At 40.0% G+C, this 25,055-nt stretch overlaps 1 protein-coding gene across 1 annotated transcript in view; it reads left to right on the forward strand.

The window, feature by feature from the left end:
* ARID5B (AT-rich interaction domain 5B) overlaps positions 1-25,055 on the forward strand; it is a 188,628-nt gene that overhangs the window by 77,536 nt on the left and 86,037 nt on the right. The window contains exon 4 of the mRNA XM_059899412.1: positions 14,546-14,776. Coding sequence (XP_059755395.1) covers positions 14,546-14,776 — 231 coding nt within the window. The remainder of the gene's footprint in view (positions 1-14,545; positions 14,777-25,055) is intronic.

Consider the following 25,055-nt stretch of genomic DNA (forward strand, 5'->3'; position numbering starts at 1 on the left):
AGCCAGTCTGTGTCTTTTGGTTGGAGCATTTAATCCATTTACATTTAAGGTAGTTATCGATATGTATGTTCCTATTACCATTTTCTTAATTGTTTTGGGTTTGTTTTTGTAAGTCTTTTCCTTCTCTTGTGTTTCCTGCCTAGATAAGTTCCTTTAGCATTTGTTGTAAAGCTGGTTTGGTGGTGCTGAATTCTCTTAGCTTTTGCTTGTCTGTAAAGGTTTTAATTTCTCCATCAAATCTGAATGAGATTCTTGCTGGGTAGAGTAAGTTTGGTTGTAGGTTTTTCCCTTTCATCACTTTAAATATGTCCTGCCACTCTCTTCTGGCTTGCAGAGTTTCTGCTAAAAGATCAGCTGTTAACCTTATGGGGACTCCCTTATATGTTATTTGTTGTTTTCCCTTGCTGCTTTTAATATTTTTTCTTTGTATTTAATTTTCGATAGTTTGATTAATATGTGTCTTGGCGTGTTTCTCCTTAGATTTATCCTGTATGGGACTCTCTGCGCTTCCTGGACTTGATTGACTATTTCCTTTCCCATGTTAGGGAAGTTTTCAACTATAATCTCTTCAAATATTTTCTCAGTCCCTTTCTTTTTCTCTTCTTCTTCTGGGACACCTATAATTCTAATGTTGGTGCGTTTAATGTTGTCCCAGAGGTCTCTGAGACTGTCCTCAATTCTTTTCATTCTTTTTTCTTTATTCTGTTCTGCGGTAGTTATTTCCACTATCTTATCTTCCAGGTCACTTATCCGGTCTTCTGCCTCAGTTATTCTGCTATTGATTCCTTCTGGAGAATTTTTAATTTCAATTATTGTGTTGTTCATCATTGTTTGTTTGCTCTTTAGTTCTTCTAGGTCCTTGTTAAACGTTTCTTGTATTTTCTCCATTCTATTTCCAAGATTTTGGATCATCTTTACTATCATTACTCTGAATTCTTTTTCAGGTAGAATGCCTATTTCCTCTTCTTTTGTTTGGTCTGGTGGGTTTTTACCTTGCTTCTTCATCTGCTGTGTGTTTCTCTGTCTTCTCATTTTGCTTAACTTACTGTGTTTGGGAATCTCCTTTTTGCAGACTGCAGGCTCATAGTTCCCGTTGTTTTTGGTGTTTGCCCCCAGTGGCTAAGATTGGTTCAGTGGGTTGTGTAGGCTTCCTGGTCGAGGGGACTGGTGCCTGTGTTCTGGTGGATGAGGCTGGATCTTGTCTTTCTGGTGGGTAGGACTGCGTCTGGTGGTGTGTTTCGGGGTGTCTGTGGTCTTATTATGATTTTAGGCAGCCTCTCTGCTAATGGGTGGGGTTGTGTTCCTATCTTGCTAGTTGTTTGGCATAGGGTGTCCAGCACTGGAGCTTGCTGGTCGTTGAGTGGGGCTGGGTCTTAGCATTGAGCTGGAGATCTCTGGGAGAGCTTTCGCTGTTTGATATTACGTGGAGCTGAGAGGTCTCTGGCGGACCAATGTCCTGAACTCGGCTCTCCCACCTCAGAGGCACAGGCCTGACACCCAGCTGAAGCACCAAGACCTTGTCAGCCACACGGCTGCTAGTGTTAGAGGGTCTCCTGCAGAGGTGGGGGGTGGCTGTGGCTCACTGCGGGGACAAGGACACTGGCAGCAGAAGTTCTGGGAAATACCCCTTGGCATGAGCCCTCCCGGAGTCGACCATTAACCCCACCAAAGAGCCTTGTCAATTATATCTCAGTTAAAGGGGGGAGACAAAAATGTCCATTGAATTATTACTTTTAGTAGTAAAAAAAACTAGAGCTATAAAAGATAAAATAGATTATTAAAATTTCACCTGTTTGCTTCTTCATTTTTTTAATGTTAATGACATACTTGGCTCACATTGTTTCTATTGAATAATCCTGCTGTAAAAGGTTTTTCAAAAACCATATATTTGCCTTTTTCCAATTTTAAGTGGACATTTATATTTTTATCATAAATTTGAATGAATTTTTTTTTTTTAGTTTTATTTATTTATTTATTTATTTTTGGCTGAGTTGTGTCTTCGTTTCTGTGCGCGGGCTTTCTCTAGTTGCGGCGAGTGGGGGCCACTCTTCATCGCGGTGCGCGGGCCTCTCACTATCCCGGCCTCTCTTGTTGCGGAGCACAGGCTCCAGACACGCAGGCTCAGTAGCTGTGGCTCACGGGCCCAGCCGCTCCACGACATGTGGGATCTTCCCAGACCAGGGCTCGAACCCGTGTCTCCTGCATTGGCAGGCCGATTCTCAACCACTGCACCAGCAGGGAAGCCCTGCATGAATTTTTTGTTAATAGGCAGTAGAAAATGTTAAACATGATATGGAATGAAATAAGATGGTGATTTACTATAATTAGAATAAATATTATATATCATTTGATAATATCTGAAGTGTTAAAGTCTGTATTTATTAAAGTACAAGAGTTCTGATATAAATCATGTAAAATTTTTATCCTTAGGTTTTATGCAGTTTATTTTTAAAAATCTGGTAACCTTGCAGAACATTCCAGCCAAAGTACTCTGTTACTACTGCCAAGCGTCTCCTTTAACGGAAATATATAAAAAAAGAGAAAGATCAAAGCCCATGGTTTATGGTGCCTTAATATATCAATAAAGGAGGTTTCTCCAAAACCAGTATTTTGATTTGTCTCTTTAGTGATCTTAAGACGACTAAGGGGTAGTAGATGGGTAAAGGAGATTGGCTGTATTGAGTGCAGGCTCACTCTCAGGCAGATGAGTGGAGTAGTGAGTGACACAGATGTTGAGCATCTGTCCCATGCCTATGCAGGTTGGGTCCAGGGGTTCACCAGTTTGAAGTCCCCTGATTCATGATGAGCCACTGGTAGAAGAAAGAAGCCTTTGCCCTCCTTGTTAAGCCACTCCAGAAGGCCTGTGATAATATGCAAGAAAACAATGCATCCAAGCAACTCTTGTCACATGAGGATGTGAGCTCTCAGAAGTCAATGCTGTTGTTTGGAGATGGCTCAGCTCTTTGAGGGTGGTCCACACACTCCTCAAGCGGTGCAATTATTTTTTAAAAAGTCACAAAAATGAGATGACTGCCCAACCTCAGTCCCCATCATCTAATGCCAGCCAATGACTAAAGCACTGTTTGGTGGATAACTTTCTCCACATCCTTTGAGCCTTTTGGGAAGAGCTGCTGGTCCAGAGCCTAGAGTGAACTAGTGACATGACTGCTCTTACTGTTTGACAGAAGGTTCAGATGTTGACTGCAATACTCTCTGTAGGCAATTGGATTTGTCAGTGGTCCTTCAAAGGTCTAGGAGGGATAACAAGAAACTAGGACACTGATTCTGTGCCCTCCAGGAGTTTATATTTTAGTGACTGGTTGAAGAGACACCTCTTTTTCTTTCAAGAAGCAATTAAGAAGGCATCCACATAGAAAATATAACCCTTGCCAGATAGCCCCCTCTTTTTTTAAATTGTGTAAAACACATGTACATAACATTTACTGTTGTAGCCATTTTTAAGCATACAATTCAGTGGCATTAAGTACATTCCCAGTCTTGTGTAACCATTACCAGTATCTATTTCCAGCTTTTTCATCATCCTAAACAGAAACTCTTTACCCATTAAGCAATAACTCCTTATTCCCTGCCTCTATCCTCAGCCCCAGCCCCTGGCAACCTCTGTTCTACTCTCTGTAAGAATTTGCCTATTCTAGATACTTCATATAAATAGAATCATACATTATTTGTCCTTTGTCTGGCTTATTTCACTAGCATAATGTTTTCAGAGTTCATCCATATTGTACTATGTATCAGAACTTCATTCCTTTTTATGGCTGAATAATATTCCATTGTATGCATAACCACATTGTTTATTTGTTCATCTGTTACTGGACACTTGAGTTGTTTCTACTTTTTGGCTCTTGTGAATAATGCTGCTGTTACACTGATGTACAGGTATCTGTTTGAGTTCTTGTTTTCAATTCTTTGGGGTATATACCTAGGAGTGGAATTACTAGGTCATATGGTAATTCAATATGTAACTTTTTAAGCAACTTCCAGACTATTTTCCACTGCAGCTACAACCATTTTACATTCTCACCAGCAATATATGAGGGTTCCAATTTCTCCACATCCTCACCAACACTTGGAGTTTATTGTTTTTATTTATTTTTAAAGTAATAGCCATCCCAGTAGGTGTGAAGTAGTATCTCATTATGGTTTTGATTTGCATTTCCCTAGTGACTAATGATATTGAGCATTTTTTTCATGTGTCATTTGTATAACTTCTTTGGAGAAACATCAATTCAAGTCCTTTTAAGTTGGGTTGTTTGTCTTTTTGTTGTAGGAGCTATTTGTATATTCTGGATATTAATCCTTTATTTGATATATGATTTGCAAACATTTTCTCCCCTTCTGAGCATTGTCTTTTCACTTTCTTGATAGTGTCCTTTGGTGCACAGAAGTTTTAAATCTTGATGAAGTCCAATTTATCTATTTTTTTGTTCTTGTTGTTGCCTGCACTTTTGGTGTCATGCTTAAGAAACCATTGTGAAATCCTAGGTCATGAAGATTCCTCCTGTGTTTTGTAGTTTTAGCTCTTAAATTTGAGTCTTTGATCAATTTTAAGCTAATTTTTATATGTGGTATGAGGTAAGGGTTCCAATGCATTCTTTTCCTATCAATATTTAGTTTTCCCGACACCATTTGTTGAAAAGACTGTCCTTTCCCCATTGAATGATCTTGGCACCCTTGTTGACACATTTGAAAGTTTATTTCTGGACTCCCTATTCTGTCAATCACATTTGACCCTTATGCCATTACCACACTGCTTTGATTACTGTAGCTTTGTAGTAAGTTTTGAAATAGGAAAGTGTAAGTCCTCCAGCTTTGTTCTTTCTTAAGATTAACTACTTGAGATCTCTTGAAATTCCATATAAATTTGCCAGATGTCCACATCTTTAAAAAAATATTGCACAGTTAAAATGCAGGCAAACAAAGGAGAAAATAAGAATCCCAGATACTCTCATAACCTAGCTGAACCCCACTATTAGTGATTTTTAAGCATTAAACAAGACAACATGGGATACCACGTCACACCTTCTAGGATGGCTATCAAAAAGACAAATAATAACAAGTGTTAGCGAGGATGTGCAGGTATCAGAAACCTCATACACTATTGGAGAGAATGTAAAATGGTGCAGCCACATTGGAAAACAGTCTGACAGTTCCTCAAAAGGGCAAACACAGAATTACCATATGATCCATCAATTCCATTCCTAGGTATATGCACAAGAGAAATGAAAACATATATCCACCCAAAAACTTTTACTCAAATGTTGATAGCAGCATTATCCATAATAGCCAAAAAGTGGAAACAACCCAAACGTCTCATCTCTTGATGGAATGGATAAATAAAGTGTGGTATGTCCATACAATGGAATATTATTTAGCAGTAAAAGGAAATGAAATACTGATACACTCTACAATATGTATGAACCTTGAAAACATTATGCTAAGTGAGAGGAGCCAGTCAAAAAGAACCGCATATTGTATGATTCCATTTATATTAAATGTCCAGAATAGGCAAATCTATAGAGACAGAAAGTAGATTAGTGGTTGCCTAGGACTGATGAGGGGCAAAGAGATGTGGGAGTGAGGGGGTTTAGGGTTTCTTTTGGGATAATGAAAATGTTCTAAATTTGACTGTAGTGATAGATGCATAACTCTGTGAATATACTAAAAGCTTGTGCATTTTAAATGGATGAATTATCTAGTATGTGAATTATATCTCAGTAATGCTATTAAACAAAAGACAAGGGGCTGAATATATTATTTCTTGCCTTTCTTATTTTCACTGATTATAACAGAAGCATCTTTGCATGACCTGAAATGTTATTTGATTTTAGTATTTTTAATGACCACACAGTTTTAATGAAAGTAGCCATACCATGACATAATATTATTTCCAGATATATATTCTGTTATGTAGTGTATATATACACACACACATATATGTAGGCATATGTGTATATATATATATATATATATATATATATATATATATATATATATATATATATATATAGAATGCCTTCAAAATGCTGAGCACTAGGTAATCAATATTAATCAGTCTTGCATCATTTGGTGTTTAGTTCTCCACACACACAGATTTTTCCCCCTGATACAAACCATGTTGGAAATGATGAGATTTAGCTTGATCAGTGCTGACTAGTGAAATAATCATGTCCATGAAAGTCATGACAAATAGTGATGTCATTTTGTTAAGGCACAAATTCAGATCTTACATGCTGAGAGACTAATGTGTGGAAGTTAATCATTTAGCTATTGATCTGTCCAGTATCACACCTTAATTAGGTTTATTCATGAGTTTGGGGGTTCAGAAGGGTCTCTCAAATGTCAAAGGCTTACATGGCTGCTGCAGAAATGGAATTGTGACTCTCGCAACGATGGCAGACATAAGCTACAAAATAAGAATAAAAAGCTGTGTAGATATTTTAAGGGGAAAGATGGCAGAAGTTAATATGATTTTTAAGACCAGTTGTGCTAATGATGGTCAAGTTTCCTTCTCTTATAGCAACTTTGTCATGGTACCAGAGGGGCTAACTGGATCTTAGTAGTAGCTTCCTGTAAAACAAGAGAGGGTTGAGTTGAACTAAGTTCAAATCCAATATAATAGCCTTACCTGGGTCACTAGTAAATAAATAAATGGATAAATTAATCTCTTTGACATAATTTTAGAGTAGGAGAAATTTTGACTAAGATCTGGCTCCTAGGGGGTCTCAAGGGTTCTTTATATTTTCTTCTTCAGACACTGAAACTCACCGATACTAAAAGTGAATGGTTGACTGTAGCTTAACAGTTAATCCTGTGAAAGGGAGGCAGGTTATGGTAAATCAGACCCCTTAGAATCACACCCCAAATGTGGTCACCACTTTTACCTATGTGTCATTCTAGCCATGTGGTCTCACCAGTAGATACACCTGTTGCATAATCCCTGTCTTGTATGACATTTAAATTTGGCTGAATTGAGCCATGTGGGAATCAGACACAAAATTCTCTAGAACAAATCTAATATGGCTCTTGAATGCAGCTTAGAATTCAGTGACCATTTGGGGGACCCTTGGTGGTGGAGCTGGCTTTGCCTCCTAGTAGGTTCATTTGTTCCTTGAAGTGTGATGGCAGTGCTTGGTTTTAGTTTAGCTTTCTGTTTTCTTTTTTTGAGTGATGAAGCAGTAGTAGGGCAAAAGCTGATATTAACATATTAACACGTATTTTTATATTTGTGTATCCATCCATTTGAAGTGGCTTGCTTTTGGAAACAGCTGGTTAAAACCCTGGGTTTTACATTTGAAATATTCTTTGTTCTGTTTGTAACCATGCACTGACATATTTTCCCATATTCTCTTTTTATAAGTTCTCCAGTGGTGTTTTTGTTGCCTATCCTGGGAAGATCTGTCTTTCCATTTATCAAAACAAATGGCAAGCTGGGGACCATTTAAAGTAGGGTTTTTTTTAGTTAATAAAACCAATCTTCTTGTTCTGTTATGTTAAAAGTACATTATCTTTTTATTGTCAGTTCTGTTTGGCTAGCTCTGTTTTCTGTCTTAGCAATCTCAGGGCTGCCCCACTTGCTTACTGTGTAGAGACTTACAAAATCATTAAGGGTGGGGCAGCACCAGCTGACTTACAGTACAAACCATTTCTCAAAATAACCACAGCAGTGCAATACTGATGTGCAATTTACGTCACAGTATGTTTTTATGAAATAGTTTGTGGCCTTTTCATTTCTATTCTGGATGGAATCTTGTTCTCTCTCCCTTTTATTCAGGCATTTAATTTATTTTTATTATTAATATTTTCCACTCCTTATCTTGGCGTGCCTCCAATTTAACAGCTTTGGTGAGAAAAAAAACCAAAAAACTGATCTTCCTCGACCCCAACTCTTCAACGTCAGTTTAACTGCAACTGTATTTTCCCCTTTGATGTGTACTAACTTTGGGTACTAGGTTGACTGCCTTATGAGAGATGTAGGGACACATTACACGTTTACACAGAATTGTAATCAGGAATTGATAAAGTTAATGTACAACTGTGAATTTTAAACACTTTCAACCAATTCAGGCCCTTTAAGTCATATGCACTGCTGCATTTTCCTTTTACAAACGTCTTTCTGTATAATGTCCTGTAATTAGAACAGGAAATCATTGAGTAACTGTAAGATGAATAAGAGCACTTAGACTGAAAGGAAAATTACCTTCCGAGAAATTATATTCTTTTCTTTTTTTTTTTTTTTTTGCTGCATGTTACAATGTTGGTAATGATAGTAACAGCTGTAGCTACTCTTATCTGTAGAATTTTCATGCTTAGGTTTTCTGGAATAAAAAAATTTCATTTTCAGTAATAATCAAAAATGAATGGACGAAAAATAGGAAATGCCTAATTATGACAAATATTCAGTGTCACAACAGAGTAGCAATTAAGTGGAAACTTCAATATAATTGTCAATAGCAGTAAGAATTGGAATGGTGCCAGGTATATAAAGTTGATGCTTTGCCTTGGGTCGTTGCTAGGAGCACAGTGAAAAGTATAAAGCTTTGAGAAAGGAATGTCTAATGTAATAAAGTAACAGAAAGAAGCATAAATCATTGTAAGAGCCTCTCATATTGACATTATTTTACTTAAATTGTCTCAAAACTAGACATCAAGTTTTATAACATGAGCAAATTCATATTTGCTTGGGGAAAAAAAAAGAACACTGTATATCATCTTTGAAGGACTAGGGACATTGTGTCTCAAACATAACCTTCATACATGTTTGGAATCTTTTAAGTGAAAATCTTTAAATGTTTGTTTCTATTGGCATCCAAATGCATTTGCCCTAATACGATTAAGAGAACTAAAGGGCAAAATACTTGGCAGATTTTTCAGTTGAGGTAATTAGGTGCAGGAAGGAACATGCATACTTTTTCCACCAGGCTCTATAAAATCCTGGTGCGAGGGTTTTTTTAAGTTTTTTTTTTTTTTTTTTTTTTAAGCTTACTGTGATGTTAGAAATAGATTATAGTGGTTTTCAGTAAGCATAATAGTGTGATGTTTCCGAAACAAGCCTTCCCTCCTCCCCACAGAATGAAAAAGAAAGTTACATTTCTAAATTGTTGTGTAAGAGATAAAAGCAAATTTCTTCTCCGGAATTTATGTTTTCAGCCTTCTGTGCATTTGGCCACCATTATCTATTTAAAAAAAATAGCATTATGGATATTTGAAAGTCAATGCTCCATTAATTCATTGTGTTTGCTATTTCATGCATCTCTCTTTTTACAAAGACGACTTGAGCAACGTGCTATTCAGAATGAATGCCTGCTCTTACCATCTCCCCCCACCTTCTCCCCGCTCCCAGCCCAACGCTGAGGATTAAAGCAATGGTATACAGTTACTGTTTGAAAAGCTTGGGTGGAGTCTCACGTTATAATTACAGTTTCTCAGTGGAATTCTGTTTTGGACTTTGAAAACATATAAATAAGTGAAAAATTGACATTGAGAGAGGTTAACAAAACGTGTAATTATGATATAAGTGCAGGATTAGAGTAATTTTGGTTGAGCATTACAAGCAGTGTACTTTAGGTATTAACTTTTAATAGGCAAAGTTCTTTTCACTGAAGTTGAAATAAGGTTTAGTAATTTGGGGACTCTTATTCCCTTTGAATATTTCATTTTAAAATAGGCACACTTTTTTTTTGGTGGAGGGGGACTTGAGGAACAGGATGACGTTTTAATAGAATATCATAATTATGGTTTGAAATTTCAGTCTTTGGTACCAGTAATTTATTGCTGGTCATTTTCTGTTGACAGAAATCAAGTAATGTGTATATAACCCAACCAACTAGAGTGTGTTGGAGAAAGATTCCTTAGGGTAATACTTTGATTTCTTTTCCTATGTGGGTGTGGCTGAAAGAAAATCTTTGTTCCAGGAACACGTTGTTTGTCTCTTGCTAAACAAATGTGCAATTTATCCACTCTTTATTCATTCTTAGATTTATCTGCTAGACCTATTATGAATTGGGCAGGGGGAGATGTCCTACACAGTGTTTACTGTCAGCCCTTGTTTCATGCGTAACTTTGCATAGGAGTATTTGTTTGTGTGTGTATGAAATGCATAGGAGGAAAGAAGTAGCTGAGGAATTTAAGAATTCTTGAAAGGTTGTTTGGCTTTATTTGTTTCTTAATGTACTAGGGCAAAATAAAATATGACAGCTGTTGAACAATTTAATATTTTTGTAGCTGTATCAGGAAGAAGTTAATGCAAAGGCTTAGGAGGAAGTTATAGGATCATAGAATTTTAGACCTGGAAAGCTCTTCCAAACTCAGTTTTGTACTCTCTTGTACATACCTTTCATATTAAGGTGACCACACTTTGTCTTGAAAAAAAAAAAAAAAAAAGTCTCTTCGGTTCAAGAAACTTCTGCCTAAACTCCAAAGAAGAGATCCAGGGTATCTTCACTCAGGGAAACTTTGACCTAGATGAATTGTTGGTTCTTCCAGATCTCACCTTTACTCTGGATTTTCTCCTGACTCTCACCTAGAATGCTTGTTAACCTCTTCACAGGAGTCCTGAGGGTCTCATGGACTTTCTCTGCTTTTGTAAATATTAAAGGCAGCTCCTCTGGGAATATCTAGTTGAAAGGTTGGAAATTTGCCTCTGTCCAAACAGTGCCAAAATTCTGGTCCAAATGGATGGTTCTGCTAATAAGCAACAAAGTTATAATTATTTTTTTTTTTTTTGGAATCAGTAAGCACTGCCACCTTAGACCAGGTCCCAGCTATGCCTCTAACCTCTCAGTGAGGGGCAGGAGTTCTAGGCTTGCACAGCCTAGAGTTGACTTTATTTCCTATCATGTGGATAGAAAGTAGAAAGTTGATAAACATGAAAGGTGTGTCAATAATGTTAAATCGTTACAATGGGAATTTCAGTGTTCCAAAATAAGGACATGTCAACTTAACCAGAGTAGAAGAATTCTGGCTTATAACTGGCTGAATTCAACAGTTCTTGATGAAACGGATGTCTCCTATTTTACTTGATCAAGACCACCATCCTCATCCCTAATACTGTAAATTAGTTAAATCTCTTCCACAGCAATAACAACAACAATAATAATCATATGTCAAAGGAAAAATATTTTATTTCAGCCACACACATATGGGAAAAGAAATCAAGATATTACCCTAAGGAATGTTGTTATTATTATTATTATTATTAGTGACATTTTGTCATAATGAAAAGCTCATCAAACTTGGAGTTAAAAGATTGGGTTATAGTCTCACCTCCATCACTTTCTAGTTCTTTGAGATCCTGGACTAGTCACTTGGGTGTCTGAACCTCAACTTTCCCATCTCTAAGTCAGAGAATATTAATAAACAGGTTGTCATGCTAATAGGGTTGTTGTGAGAAACAAACAAACAAAAGATATGCTATGTGAAAGGCCTTTGTAACTTTTATTGTTTTTTTATTAGCACCAGAAATTGCACTAGTGTTTTTGCTCTGCTTCCTAAACAAGAAAACAGTTCCTCAGTTCCTCATATTTTTGGTTAAGAGAGCTTTTTTACATTTGCTGTCTTCTGTGATACCTGTAACAGTCCTGGGAAAGTGGCAAGGAGAAGGGAATTTGGTCCTGTATTCTGTTTCAGGTACATTGGGGTTTTGGATAGAAGCATATACCTAAAAACAGGAAAAAAAGAAAAAAAATGTATATATGGAGAGAGAGAGAGGAGAGAGATCAAAGCCCAACTGAATAAATAACTGTAAGTAAAACTCAGGTAGTGTTTTCAAAGTTTAATGTGCATGAACTACCTGGGAGCTTGTTAAAAATATAAATTTCTGGGCCCCAACCTTAGGGATTCTGAGTCAGAGGTTCTCATTGGGGCCCCAGAGTCTGCCTCTTTACACCCTGCTATATGATTCTGATGCAGGCGGTCCTGGGAACATTCTTAGAGATACTATCTCCAGAATGAATGGACATCATAGCATGTGTTTCCATGACTTGGGGTCAGAGGGAATTTGCCATTTTTTTTCCATCAGAAAGAGAAGGACCACATGTTTTGGTTAGTGTTTTAGAAACTGCATGATGAAAGAGGGATAAATGGTTGAAGGATGAGGTGGAGTAAAAAAAAAAGTTATTTCTAAGCACAGAACGTAGCCAGGGGGCTGATTTCATCCAGAATAGAAAATTAAGAAGAAACTAGAGATGGCATCATCATGAAAAATGGTCAGAGAAAAACAGAAGGAGAATGAAGGGATAGGAAGGAAGTGAGGTGGTCCCATGAGTCCAGGTGACATCTTCTGCTATAAAACTAACTCTGAAGCATTCATTTTTTTCACCTTTATTCAGCCTGAGAAGCATGACTTTCTCCATTTCATTCAAGAATTCTTGGAGAAACTAGTACAGCTTCCTGCCACCCCCCACCCATTACAGAAAGCCAAGAGATTTGGAATCAACGGATATTTGAACAGTATTTACTATGTACAGGAGATGGCATTAGGGGCTGAGCATGCTGAAATAAGTCCTGAGGGTTCATGTTTATACCCCTGTCTCTCATCTTGGACGATCTTGGAGAAATCTTGGTCATCCTGGACAAATAGAGTGTAATGATGCAATTGACACATTATGGGCTGCTTCTTCCAATAGTACTTAGACACTCTGGAGTTCTGATGATGTTAGGTAGATATTTCCACTCAAACATTTTTTTGCTTTAACTCTCTAGAAAGCACAGATTTGAACCCAAAGTGTGAACTAGTGTCTTGATCTACTGTAAAAATCTCAAATTGGCATGTCTTGGGACATAGATCAGCATCTCGGAACTACTTTTCACTGGGGACTTGCTTTCAGTGTAGACATATTTCCTTTTAATTAAGTGTGCCAGCTGATGAAGTGGCTACCCACAAGCCAGGCAGGAGTCTAAGCAACGTAAACCGTTAAAAGATGTCATCTGGAAAGCAGCTAAACGTCTCCATTCTCGAAGAAGCCTCCAGCCTGAGGAACTAAGTGAACATAATTAGAAATACATCTGGGTAATGGCCTCCTATCTGAAAAGGTCACATGCACACCTTCCTTTGGTACTGGTTATGTCCCATCATTACGTTCCGTCCTTACTCATTCGTCTCCCACTGGTTACCAGATGGCCACGACAGTGTTGGTATCCTTAACAACTGTTTTGTGCAGTTCCCTGCAGCATGGTAAAGGCTTGAAATATTGAGTGTTTTCCCTTTGGATAAGCAACTGACATATCTGGGAATTGCTTACAAACGCCCTGATGATGTGGTTATAGAGAGTGATGGCAAACTGGGTCATGGAGCCTAAATTCAGCTTGATGTTTTGCAGGTGGCAGGATAACAAAGGGAGGGGGTGCCATTTCTCAAGCTTAAGATGAAGGAAGGATTCATCCACGCAGAATCTGGGTTTTGTAAATGAGCGCTTAATATGGTGAGGTGTAAATAAGCATTAAGATCATTGTAAGAGGGAGTTTCATTAAAGTTGCTGAAACGTTCTCCTGAGTTAAGTTGGTTCTGATGGAGCTCTCACAGAGATGCCTGGGGGGTCCTCTCAGTGTGGTCCTCTGCGTTGTGCTAAGTTACCAGATGGATTTGAGAAACGTTAGAAGATAGGGGGTATGGGTTGGTGGGAGGGCGGGGAAGGTGGATGTATCAGTCACATTGAGATAGATCACGCTGCAAAAACAACCTCCAAATCACAGTCTCACTTGAAACAACAAGTGCTTACATTTATACATCCATTTAGGACCAACCAGGGGCTTTGCTCTGTGTTATCCTCACTCAAGACCAAGACTGGCAGAGTAGCCACTGTCTGAAACATTACAGATGTCCAGAACAAAGGGAGGGAGAGAGTGTGGTCCATGGTACACTGGCTCTTAAAGTAGCCGCCCACTACTGCCATATTTCATTGGCCAGAACGAGTCACACAGCCGTTTGTTCTAAATGGGCAGGGAAGTACGGCCTTTCCACAGGACCATAGAGAGAATGAGAAATATTCATTGAGCAAAACTAACAACCACCAGAGCAGATGACGATGCTCTTCAGACCCACAGACATCGCTCTGGGGCCAGATGACCTTTACAGGGGCTTTAAGCGCTGAAAGATGACATAATCCAAAATAAAAGCAATACCAAACTGTGGAAAGAAGTATAAAGAAGCTCAACAAAATTCTAATTTTTTTCCTACGGTGATGCCTTTAATGCTTAAAATATATATACACATCAGATTCTTTCAAGACAGTTTTCTGGTTCTGCTGCTTGCCGGTGACCTAAACATTGCTTAATGTGTCTGTGGGGTTATCCATCCCACTCTTTTCCTTTTCTCTGCCTGAGGCTTTTTCATGGAGCTGGAGGGGTGATGGTGCTGAGAGGATGCTGGCAGTAGCCGAACTGTGCTGAAGATAAACTGATGCAAGAGTCTTTTTGAAGACTCTGTTTTTAGTACAAAACCAGAGGTGCTCATTGAAATGATGCCAGGGCCACGACAGTTCTCTGTTGGAGGGAAAAGGGTAATGGAAGTGTTTTCTCGTTTGTCTAGGGGAGGACGAGGAAGAAACGAACGTGATAGTTCTCAGCTACCCTCAGTACTGCCGCTACCGCTCGATGCTGAAACGCATCCAGGATAAGCCGTCTTCCATTCTCACGGACCAGTTTGCGTTGGCCCTGGGGGGCATCGCAGTGGTCAGCAAGAACCCTCAGATCCTGTACTGTCGGGACACCTTTGACCACCCAACTCTCATAGAAAATGAGAGCATATGCGATGAGTTTGGTGAGTCTTTTTTTTTTTTTTTCCTACATGAAACTTGTGCGTGTGTGTTTGGCTGTTTTCAGTTCTTGTGAAGAGCAGCGATGGGGAACGGGGCTTACTTTGACAAGCCCTGTGTGCCACCCACCCCTCCCCTCCCCCCAGTGATTGCGGCATAAGACGTCATTGCCACCTTGGCAGCCTGTGTGTACCAGGGCCCAGGATTATTCTTTAGAATTTGTTGTTCAAGACAGAGTCTGGAGTTGCTTGGTCAACCTTGAAATTGGACTTCATAGGACAGGAAGCTTTTATGCTAGTTGCTTCTTAAAAGGGTTCCGCTATTCAGATACTGATTTTTTTCATTTAACTGATCACTTCCTTTTCAGTGGTATAAGGAGCTATAAAAATTCGCCAGTTTAAAAAAAAACACACCAGTTTAACTACTTCAGTATCATAAGGTAAATAGATATAGACAGATAGATAGATATAGATAGATAATAGATCCCCATGCCCCTTAATTTTGTCATATACATATATCTTTATACACTGTGCCCATCAAAGATGGGTATGTGCACACATATCTGTATCTGCATCTCTGTTCAGCTGATTGGTCATGAGATCTCTGTAGATAGAAAGGAAGGAAGAGAAGAGATCACATCCTAAGTTTAGGAGACCTTTCATGATGCCCTGAAAGACTGGAGGCAAGATAAAATCACATCTCTCACATCTTCACTTTCTCATCTCCTTCTTGAAGAGATTGGATCATATCCGTGGTTCTCAATAGGCTGGGCCGGGACATCAGAATGCCCTGGGGGCGCGTCATCTTAGTACACGTGTCGCCTGGCAGTTCCTATACTTACAGAGGCAAAGGCACCCCCAACTCTCACCCTCTCCCTTCTCTGGGAATCACCACCGTAGAGTGAGCGGGGTGATGACTGAGCCGCGCTGGCCCCCATGTGGGTATCTGGGTGCAGACGCAGTGGAGACCCCTGGCCTAGAGAGTATGACGGGGTCCCTTGGGGCAGAACATTCCTTGATTCTGTTGGGTAATGTCTTTCCGAGGATGCCTAATTTTGGGGATTATTCAGGTTCAGATTATTCTGCTCAGCCGTTACAGGCCTCACTGTGGTTTGGGGGTCCACGGTGGCCTCTCCAGTCTGATTGTTCACGACTCCAGCAGCCCTGGAGCTGCTGCGGGGGTATTGTAAGTAGTAGGTGTGTGGACAGATGAGGGTAGGGTGACCAGACGGCTCATCTTGATCCAAGAACGAAGGGAGAAAAGAGAGGAAGGGGACCTAAGTTTATTAGACATGACTTTTTTTGTTGTTACAAACTTTTTCCAGGTGCCTTTCACAACTCTGGCTTATCGGTCTATAAGAGAGTAATAGTGTTTATGCAAGTTATGATTTTCTTATCGTTCTTAATGTTCAAATAACCTTTTTATTTAAGTAGATGAATGTATCTAATACATTTTTAAAACACACTCTCTTTTCAGATCAACATTCATAAATCTTCCCTTTTCAATACTTCTCTTTTGAGTTTTTCATCTCTAGCCCCTACTCCCAGGACAAAGGGTTTCTCTGTCCTGCTTGCTGCTCAAGAGGTCTCTAAATTCCTGAAACAAAATAGAACTGAAAAAATGCTTTCCCTCATTTAAGAGTTTTCAAAATTAAAGTTTCACGTGTAATATAATGAAAAAATGTTTTAACCTTTTTGGCTAATTTAAGAGTTATTAGTCATGGAGTTTCAAAGCTGTTGTATCTAGAATAGGTAATAGAAGTTCCAGTTTAACAGCGATCACAATGGTTGTTTAAGAGTTACTAAATTAGTTTTAAATGTTCTCACAAACACAAGCATCTGACTTTTGAATGTTTTCCGGAATTTTCTTCTGGTATAGCTAATTTTAATGCTGTTTTTCTTCTCCAGCCTCTTAAAGTGGAAGCTTTCTTTTGAAATAAAGGTACCTTTAAAGAGCTTCTAGATGGCTAGTCTAAAAATTAGAATATCAGATTTTTTTAGTTAAGTTTATACTTCAAATAGTTGGGACTTCTTACAGGGTTTCATTTTAGTAAGTGAACAGAAAAAAAGCTTATTCTGACCCAATTTGAACACGTTCACCAACATCCCTCCCCCACCTTGCACTTCTGGTCATACATCTCAATTTCCAGAGAAATTCCTTTTAAACCTCCAACTGGTTATATTTGAAATCAACATGGGTTAAAGGGTTTGTTGAAACGCGGGGTTGGATTTCTCCAACCAACAGTTGGTGGAAGAACATAAATTTAATTAGTGACTGGCATTAAACAAATGTTCCTAATATTAAACACTGCCAGATGACTGAAACACTTCTGTCAGATTACCGCGAGTGCCGGGGGGCCCACAGATGAATTTTCTGCACAGTATATATTCTGTACCACACGTTTGGTGACTTCAGTAATTGGTCAAATGTAATTTAGGTAACAGTATGCCTAGGCTGTAAAAATCAAATTTTATTAGCCATATCACCAGGTGGATGAATGGTGGAGCTGATGGCAAAGAGTGCATAGCATTTAGCAGCTACGCCTTTGACACATGAAATTCATAAATTGCCATAAAATACCTCCAAGGTCCTTCTCGAAAGGACAGTGTCTGCTTTCCTATGATTAAATAATGTTTATTTTATTAACTAATATATCTTTTGCTTTCTTTTATTAAATGGCGTTACGGAGTGAGGGTGGGAGGGGGGTGTTCCAAAGATAAATAAAACACAGTCCTTGCTTGTTTTGAGGATTTAAAATCTAATTGGGGAAGACAGGATTAACGCACCTGAAAGGTTAACTCATGTTACAGGAAAGTCAGTGATGAAGTATTGGGTGAGTGCTGTAGAAGGCACGTGCAGTAGGCATTTCACAGCGAGCTGGGGGCATGCAGGAGATGGCCTGGCTGGAAAAGATGGTCATATCATGGGGAGGGTTCAGGGAAAGCCTCATGGAAAAGGCAGAGCTGGATCTGGTTTTTAAAAATAGGGAGAAGCGGCGGGAAGGGGAGGGATAAATTGGGAGATTGGGATTGACGTATACACACTGCTATATGTAAAATAGATAACTAATAAGAACCTGCTGTATAGCACAGGGAACTCTACTCAACACTCTGTAATGGCCTATATGGGAAAAGAATCTTAAAAAAAAAAAAAAAAAGAGTGGATACATGTATATGCATAACTGATTCACTTTGCTGTATGCCTGAAACTAACACCACGTTGTAAATCAACTATACTCCAATTAAAATTTTTAAAAAGTAAAAATAGGGAGAGAGGTTATTAGAAAAGTTTTAGAAATACCTAGATCATTTAAAATTCAGGTCCAGACTCCATTAGGAATGGCTGCCTTTGCCCTGGGTCAGCTGTTGGTCTCTCTTAGATTTGTTTGCCCTTAGTCATCACCCTCAGGAGGCCATGCTCTCTGGGTGGGATTTATAAATGGCCTGATGCCCCCTCTACCAGTAGGACATGAATGTGAGTCGGTGGACCCGGGCTGGGACAAACCCAGGCCGTGGCTTTGGAACGGATCTGGGCTTGCTTTCTCGAGCAGGGATGTCCCCTCGTTTCCTCTGTGTGCCATCCAGCTTACTCCCATTCCCCAGGTTCATCTCCGAAAATGGACTTTGCTCGTGTGACCACCTTACCCAACTGCTCAGACACCCCACCCCTTTCCCATTGTTTTAATGTCGTCCACTGAATAACAAATTTAATTGAACAATAAAAGTAAGGCTTTTAAATCTGCAACGAGTCCCTGTAAATAAATTCTCCATGGAATTTTATGAAGCTGGTTAATGAAAAGTTTGATTAGAAACTATGAAGGAAAAAGAGAATAGATGAAATTTCATCATTTAGTCCCACATGACAGTAGTGTCATTTTGATTTTTATTTACATTGAGATATTCAGCATAGAGTAGATATATCCTGGTTTTAATTAACTATTCTCCTTACTTGGGAAAGGTTATTTTAGGCTTGAAGGGTTTTGATAGCATACCATCTGCTTTCTTCAGTGTATTTTATTCAAGTCCCTTCCTTGCTTACACTGCAGCACAATGTCTAAACCTATGACATAAGCATAAATTGAATCGTATTAATGTTAGGTGATTGAAAAGCTTCAGCCTCAGCATCCTGCCCGCATTCTTCCATCTTGTCAGTTACAATGCTCTGAAAGGCAGTGTGCTGTTTTCTTAGCACAAGAGAGTGGACTATTTTTAAAACTAAAGCAATGGACTCCGCACTAAAGCATTATGAAAACTGGTTGTCTTGCACATGCAATTAGGAAACGAGGTTATAATAACAATGAGGGGAAAGTGACATTATGAATGGCAATTTTTTTTCATAAAAATCTTTACCCTACCTATAATTCCCGCCCCCCACTGTCCTGTCAGAATCTGCTAGCATAAGACATTCTCTGACAGCCCCCCACCTTACTTTTACCTCTTTTTGTAATGTGATGATCCTTTTGTAAAACACGTACTGTCATTTATAGTGTGTTATTGTCTGTGCTGTAGAGAAAACACACACCTGCAAACATTTTGTCTGTTTTTCCTGTTAGAACAATAAAATGTCCACCAGTTTGTAATGCACAATGTTTACATTAATATCACACAAATTGATTTCACATGTGTGAGGTGTTGACAGCTAAATCCAAACAGAGGCACCCGCAGTATGGTAGATAAATGGATAACTTTAAGGTATTGGCTTCTATCAGAGATGTGAGGCAGACCCAACGTAAATGAGATGAAATCAGTTTTTAAAAGTGGGTGAGGCTAAATGGATGAAGATATGGTTGGTTAAAAAATTAATAAAAGTATGGTTTATTTTGGTTTGAGTTTTGAATTGCAGAGAGACATAAGAAGTCATGCTTCTAAGTTCCTTGGCAGATGGTGTGTGCACGTGTGCGTGTGTGCATGGGCTTCTTGACCAAGGAGTGGGATGGGGTTAAAGGAAGGATGTGGTAAATCACCCGAACAGAACAGAGATGAGATGGACCGTCATCTTGGTGTTTGGTCCACATGGAGAACACCGTGAACCCTGATCCTCGGGGAGAAGTTGGCTACATCAATATTAAGACATAGCCTCTGCTGAGGGGCTGGGGGGTAACGTGGTATAGTATTGAATAAAAAGAGTGCCAGGCTTATAGGCACATAGCCCCGGTTTAATCAAGGCTCAACCGTCTGATTTGCTGTGCTCTGGGCAAGTGACGTAAGGCCCCCTCACTTGTCCCATCTATAAAATCCAGTAGTAACAGCCCACTTGCTGGGCTCAGAAAAAATTTTGTATTCACTTGATTTTTTTTTTTTTTTTAATTCTCTTGATAAATGAAGATTCTCTATTGTTTCTGTTGGAGTCTTAGGCCTCAGACAACTTGTACGTAGTCATCTAAACCCATCTTCCTCTTTGAATAATAAAGGAACCGTTTTCCTAAGGCTCTGGGGCTCTTACTGGAACCTTAATGGAAAAGAATAGTTTTCTACTTTTTACAGTATGTTTTAAAGACGCTTTTCTGACTCTGCCCTGAACTTTCCGTTTTCCTGTGGGGTGAAATAATGACATTATAGACAAAAGGAGAAAAAGCAAAGGGAGGGAGGGAAACAGAAGAGGGGATGAAACCTTGACGTTTTATGAAAGAAAACTCAGGACCTATAAAATTATTTTGAAGTGTAAAGGACGAGCTGGACGACACAGCCTGTTCCCCTCTAAACATCACATGTTTTGCTGGAAATGAAAGGAAAGGCAGTTGTTTTGCTAAAGATCATGGGAATTTGTAAGTGAGTAAACATTTTTTCCTTGCCAAAGTAGGTTTCATGGTCTCAGTGGATTTCGATGATCTGATGGCTTTGTTCCTGGCCCCTGTCCACATTCAGGCTTCCCCTGCCTGCCTGCGGTGCCCACCCACCTCCCAAATGATAACAAGGCAGATGTTTCTCTTTAACTGAAGCCGAGTGGCAAAGGAGTTGTGCTTCTTGTACATTGCTGTTTCCGTAGAAGACCTTCACCTTCAGAGATCTCGCTTGGAGGACTGCTTTGTCTTGGAAATTTTCTAGAGGTTCTGTTTATCATTAGAGGATGGTCTAACCACGACCACTCCTGGTACCTCCTCTTTATTCCACGTAGCTGCCAAAGCAGGGCCAGGGGGGATGTTAAGTTCATCATACCACATAGTCAACCAAACCCCAGTACGTCTGCTGGTAGAGGTGTGTGGGATGTGCTCTAGAGTACATGGAATGGTGGACATAGGGCTTTGGCTTCCAGGACAGTGAGACACAAAGAGGACTGGAGAACAGGCCTCCTTGGGCAGAGGCATTGGAAGCTAGGGTGCCAACCCTTTTGGGGGTTAATAGAAAGAATTTTTATGTTGCTACTGTAAATTAATTTACAGAGTCGTGATATATGAAGTGGGTAGGATTAGTGGATTTCTCTTCTGTTTTTAGAACTTAAAATGTATTTTAAAATAACTCTGGACTCCTTTTGTAGCTGAGTGGACTCCATAGGTTATTAGAAACTATTCGGACTCATGGGTTCAAGACACTCTGTTCACCTCAGAAGAAAGGATTTGTGTCTATATTGGCTAATATTTCACCTAGGATTTTATCGAGAAAAGCAAGAAAGTTATATCCTATTACTTTAGCAAGATCAACATATTCCTCGCCAGGGTGAAACAGATATTTTTATCAGTTAAAACGCGTGCGCACACACACACCACACATGCTACAGGAGGGAGCCAGCTCATTGAAAAATCACAGGCGGAAGTGCTGGTTAGGGGTAGGGTTGGTGGAACGAGGTCCCGAGTAAGTCTGTGTTCATTTGATTTTTAAAATCTTCTTGATAAATGAAGATTCTCTCTAAACTCCTTCATTCTATCCTGTCAGGGAAACTGGATTGATTTAAGTTCCTTGGACTGTGGGTGAGGCTCTCTGGGGATGCTTAGGGCCCGGGACGTTGTCTGATACACAGTATGCCCGTATCCACTCCTGTGTTTCGCCAATATCTATTCAGTACCTACAGTGCAGCAAGCGGTGCCTGTGCACACAGTTGTGAACAAGACAGAAAAATACCCTACTCTTAAGGATCTTACAGTGTAGTATGTGGGAAGGGTATTAGCAAAATGTGCGATAGCCATGACCATACCTCCTAGGTATAGACCATGCCTCATGGGGTTGTTGTGAAGATTAAATGAGTTAATCACTTAAAGCACTTAGATGGAACATGGCAAGTACTACTTAAGCACTCACGTTAACAGAACCTTCTTGTACCTCTTGCACCGCCCAATACTACCTTAACCACATATGGGGTCCACAGTGATTCCTCAAAAAACATGCACAAAATCGTTTCATACCTATACAGACTGCCAGGGAAAATGAGGTATCATTTGCTTCTTAAAACTCATTCGACATCCGTTCATTCCAGAAATACTTGTTTGTTTGTCCTTCTGCCTGGAATGTGTTTCCACAGATATCATGGGTCTGGCTTCTTCTCGTCATTCCAGCCTCAGCTCAAATGTCTCCTCCTCAGAGAAGTCTTCTCTGACCTTCCCTCTTCCACAAATCTGGCTCTATCCCATCACCCAGTGTATCATTATCATCCTATCACTCATCCCTATCGGAAATGAACTCCTATATTTGTCTCTTTACATGTTTTAGTCTGTCTGCCTCCTCCCCACCCATACTATATGTAAGCTCTTTAAGAGCCAGGAACTCTTCTGTCTTTTCACAACCACGTGCCTGGAGACCAGAACAATACTTGGCACACAGTAGGTATGTAATAAATATCGGTTACATGAATGAACGGATACGTCCATACTGTGTATCGATAACATTGCTCTCTGCCATTTTACAGATGAGGACATTTAAGCACAGCAACATGCCACAGCTAGCAAGTGGTAAAACCAGGTCTTGAGCCTAGACAGGGTGACTCTTAACCATGATACTTGCGTGCCTCTCACCTTGGTCCCTGCTCGGAAAGATCTGGCAGATTTCCGGAGATCATCAGGCTGACAGGAAACAGATAACTGACCACCAGGTCTCTAGATGATCAATGTAAAATAGGTTCTGTAGGATTTAGAGGGATTGGTGTGTGTTGGAGTGGTTTAGAAAGGAATGATGGTAAAGATTCAAAATATGAAAACCATTGGATTGGGATCAAGAAACTCTGATGCCAGCGTCTTCTCTTGTCTATGTTACACCAGTCTCCCTGCTTCAGCCCTTGCTGTCCTTTGGTCTCTTTTCAAGACAGCAGTCAGAATGATCATTTCCCTGCTCAGATCTCCCAGTGGCTTCCCACTTCATCAGAGAAGCAGATGTGAGTATCAAGCCCTTTAAGAGCTGGAACTCTTTAGAAGTTGAAGGGGGCAGTAGTAAACTAGCCTGTGTTCTCCGGGACTCTTTTTAAGGCATGGGATTGCGATGCTGACAGGACTTTCATTGTACACCTCTCTGTAATTTTCTGCTTAGAGTGCCTTGGCTTTCCCAACTTGGCATCCTTTTTTTTAATGAAAAAATTATAGGTCTAATTTCAAAAAATGAAATGTATGCAAGCTTTCCTGCTTCTGTCACTTCTTTATTCCTGTAGCACATAAATCATTTCCCTTTTTAAAATTAAATTTCGTTTGCCATGATTTGGAAATGGGTTTTCAAAGGACGCTGAGTAGCCAAGCTCTTGGCAAAGGAGCTAGCTGTGCTGCCTGCTCAGGAAATCTCCTCATTGCTGGCTGGTGTGGGCCTTGATTCCATCATCTGGGCTTTATGCTCCCTTTGGAAGTTGCCTAGAAATTCTCTCCCTAAGACTCTCCTCTCTGAACCGCCTTTCTGGCTATCCAGTCGTCATCTTGGAGGACGAAAGAACATGGGACTTGGGCAGAAGAAGGCTGTGCGTTCTGATGCTTCTTGGGTGCTTATCCACGCATTCACTGAGCACCAACTCTGTTGAAGGCAGAGCTCCAGGCGTTGTTGGGATTTTGGTCTCTGTTCTCAAGACACTTACAAATCAAGGTGGTTGAGATAAACCGTAGAGCAGTGGTCACTGCCACTATTATCTGTGATCCTTTTAACAATCCTGCCTTTGACCCATGAGCAACCTTAGGGTCACATGGTGGCTGCAGGGTCACAGGCCTAACGTGCTGCTGACGTGCGAGTTGTACCGCCCCCCTCCCAGGCCGCTGACCACCGTGGGCACACTTCCACCACAAAGTGAGAGGAGCATGGAGCTAAGAGTCTGGAGTTACTTTGGCGTTCAAAGAGATGATATCGTGAAGCTTTGCAAATGGGAAAGCTCTGCCATCTCACAGAGGCTGCCGGGCAGTCTGTGAAGGGCGAACGGAGAAGGTCAAAGTCTAGGTGCCAGTGGAGTTAAAAGATGTATGAAAGAGGGCCCGGAGGTCAGGGAGGCCTCTTAGAGGAAGTGGATCTTCAGCTGGACCTTGAGGGATTCGAAAAGGAGGAAGTTATTTCAGGTGAGGAGGTGGAAAATACTCTGGACTTTGAAGCTCAGAGAATGGGGTTTTTTTCCTCTGCCATTTTTGGCTTTCAGCGTAGACAAAAAAACAGCCTCCACGAGCAGAACTCTTTTTTTCCTCCTAGAAGATGTCACCTTCCCCTGAGGACTCACGTGCTCCTGAGTCCTTCTCTCACAGGCCCCATTGTGGTTAAGACCCAGAGGAAACCTCTTGGAGGAAAAATCAATGTGTCTCTTATTAAACTGGAAATGTTTCTTTGGGTGTATAAGAGAGGGAGGGCTGCACGAGCTTTGCAGCAGCGGGTAAAGGAGCAAGGTGCCTGCTTGATTTCCTGGCTGTTTAAAGGGCTGCTTCTAGGCTGAACGAGTAGCTTCAGAATAATCATCTTGGACACTTTGCTCCTTATCCCTTTTGTGTTACTCAGTACTTTTCCAAAGTTATTTTTTCCTTCTGCTTGGTATTAAAGTTACCAGCGTCAACTGCATTTCTCTTCACTAGATTCTAAGCTCCTGGGGGGGTAAGAATCATGCCATACTCATCTTTGTAACAACATATGCTTGTGGAAATAATATAAAAACTCTGCTAGATTCCAGAGGGCTTCAAATCTCCATCATCTATCTTATCACCTTCCTTAGAGTCAAGTACTTCTTGACCTCAATCTTTAAACTTTAGCTTATCGCCAGTTGATTTAATTCTCAAGGGAACATGTCTAGCTCAAAGCAACCAGGTTTCTCTCAACATTTACTCACCTTTTCAAACTAGAGGAACAGTCTTCATAAATTGGTCAATGTCTTTGGTTGAAGATTGTTCACTTGTTACGAAGCTTAACAGTC

This window comes from Balaenoptera ricei, chromosome 16 (assembly GCF_028023285.1).
Source record: "Balaenoptera ricei isolate mBalRic1 chromosome 16, mBalRic1.hap2, whole genome shotgun sequence".
NCBI classification, from domain to species: Eukaryota; Metazoa; Chordata; class Mammalia; order Artiodactyla; family Balaenopteridae; genus Balaenoptera; species Balaenoptera ricei.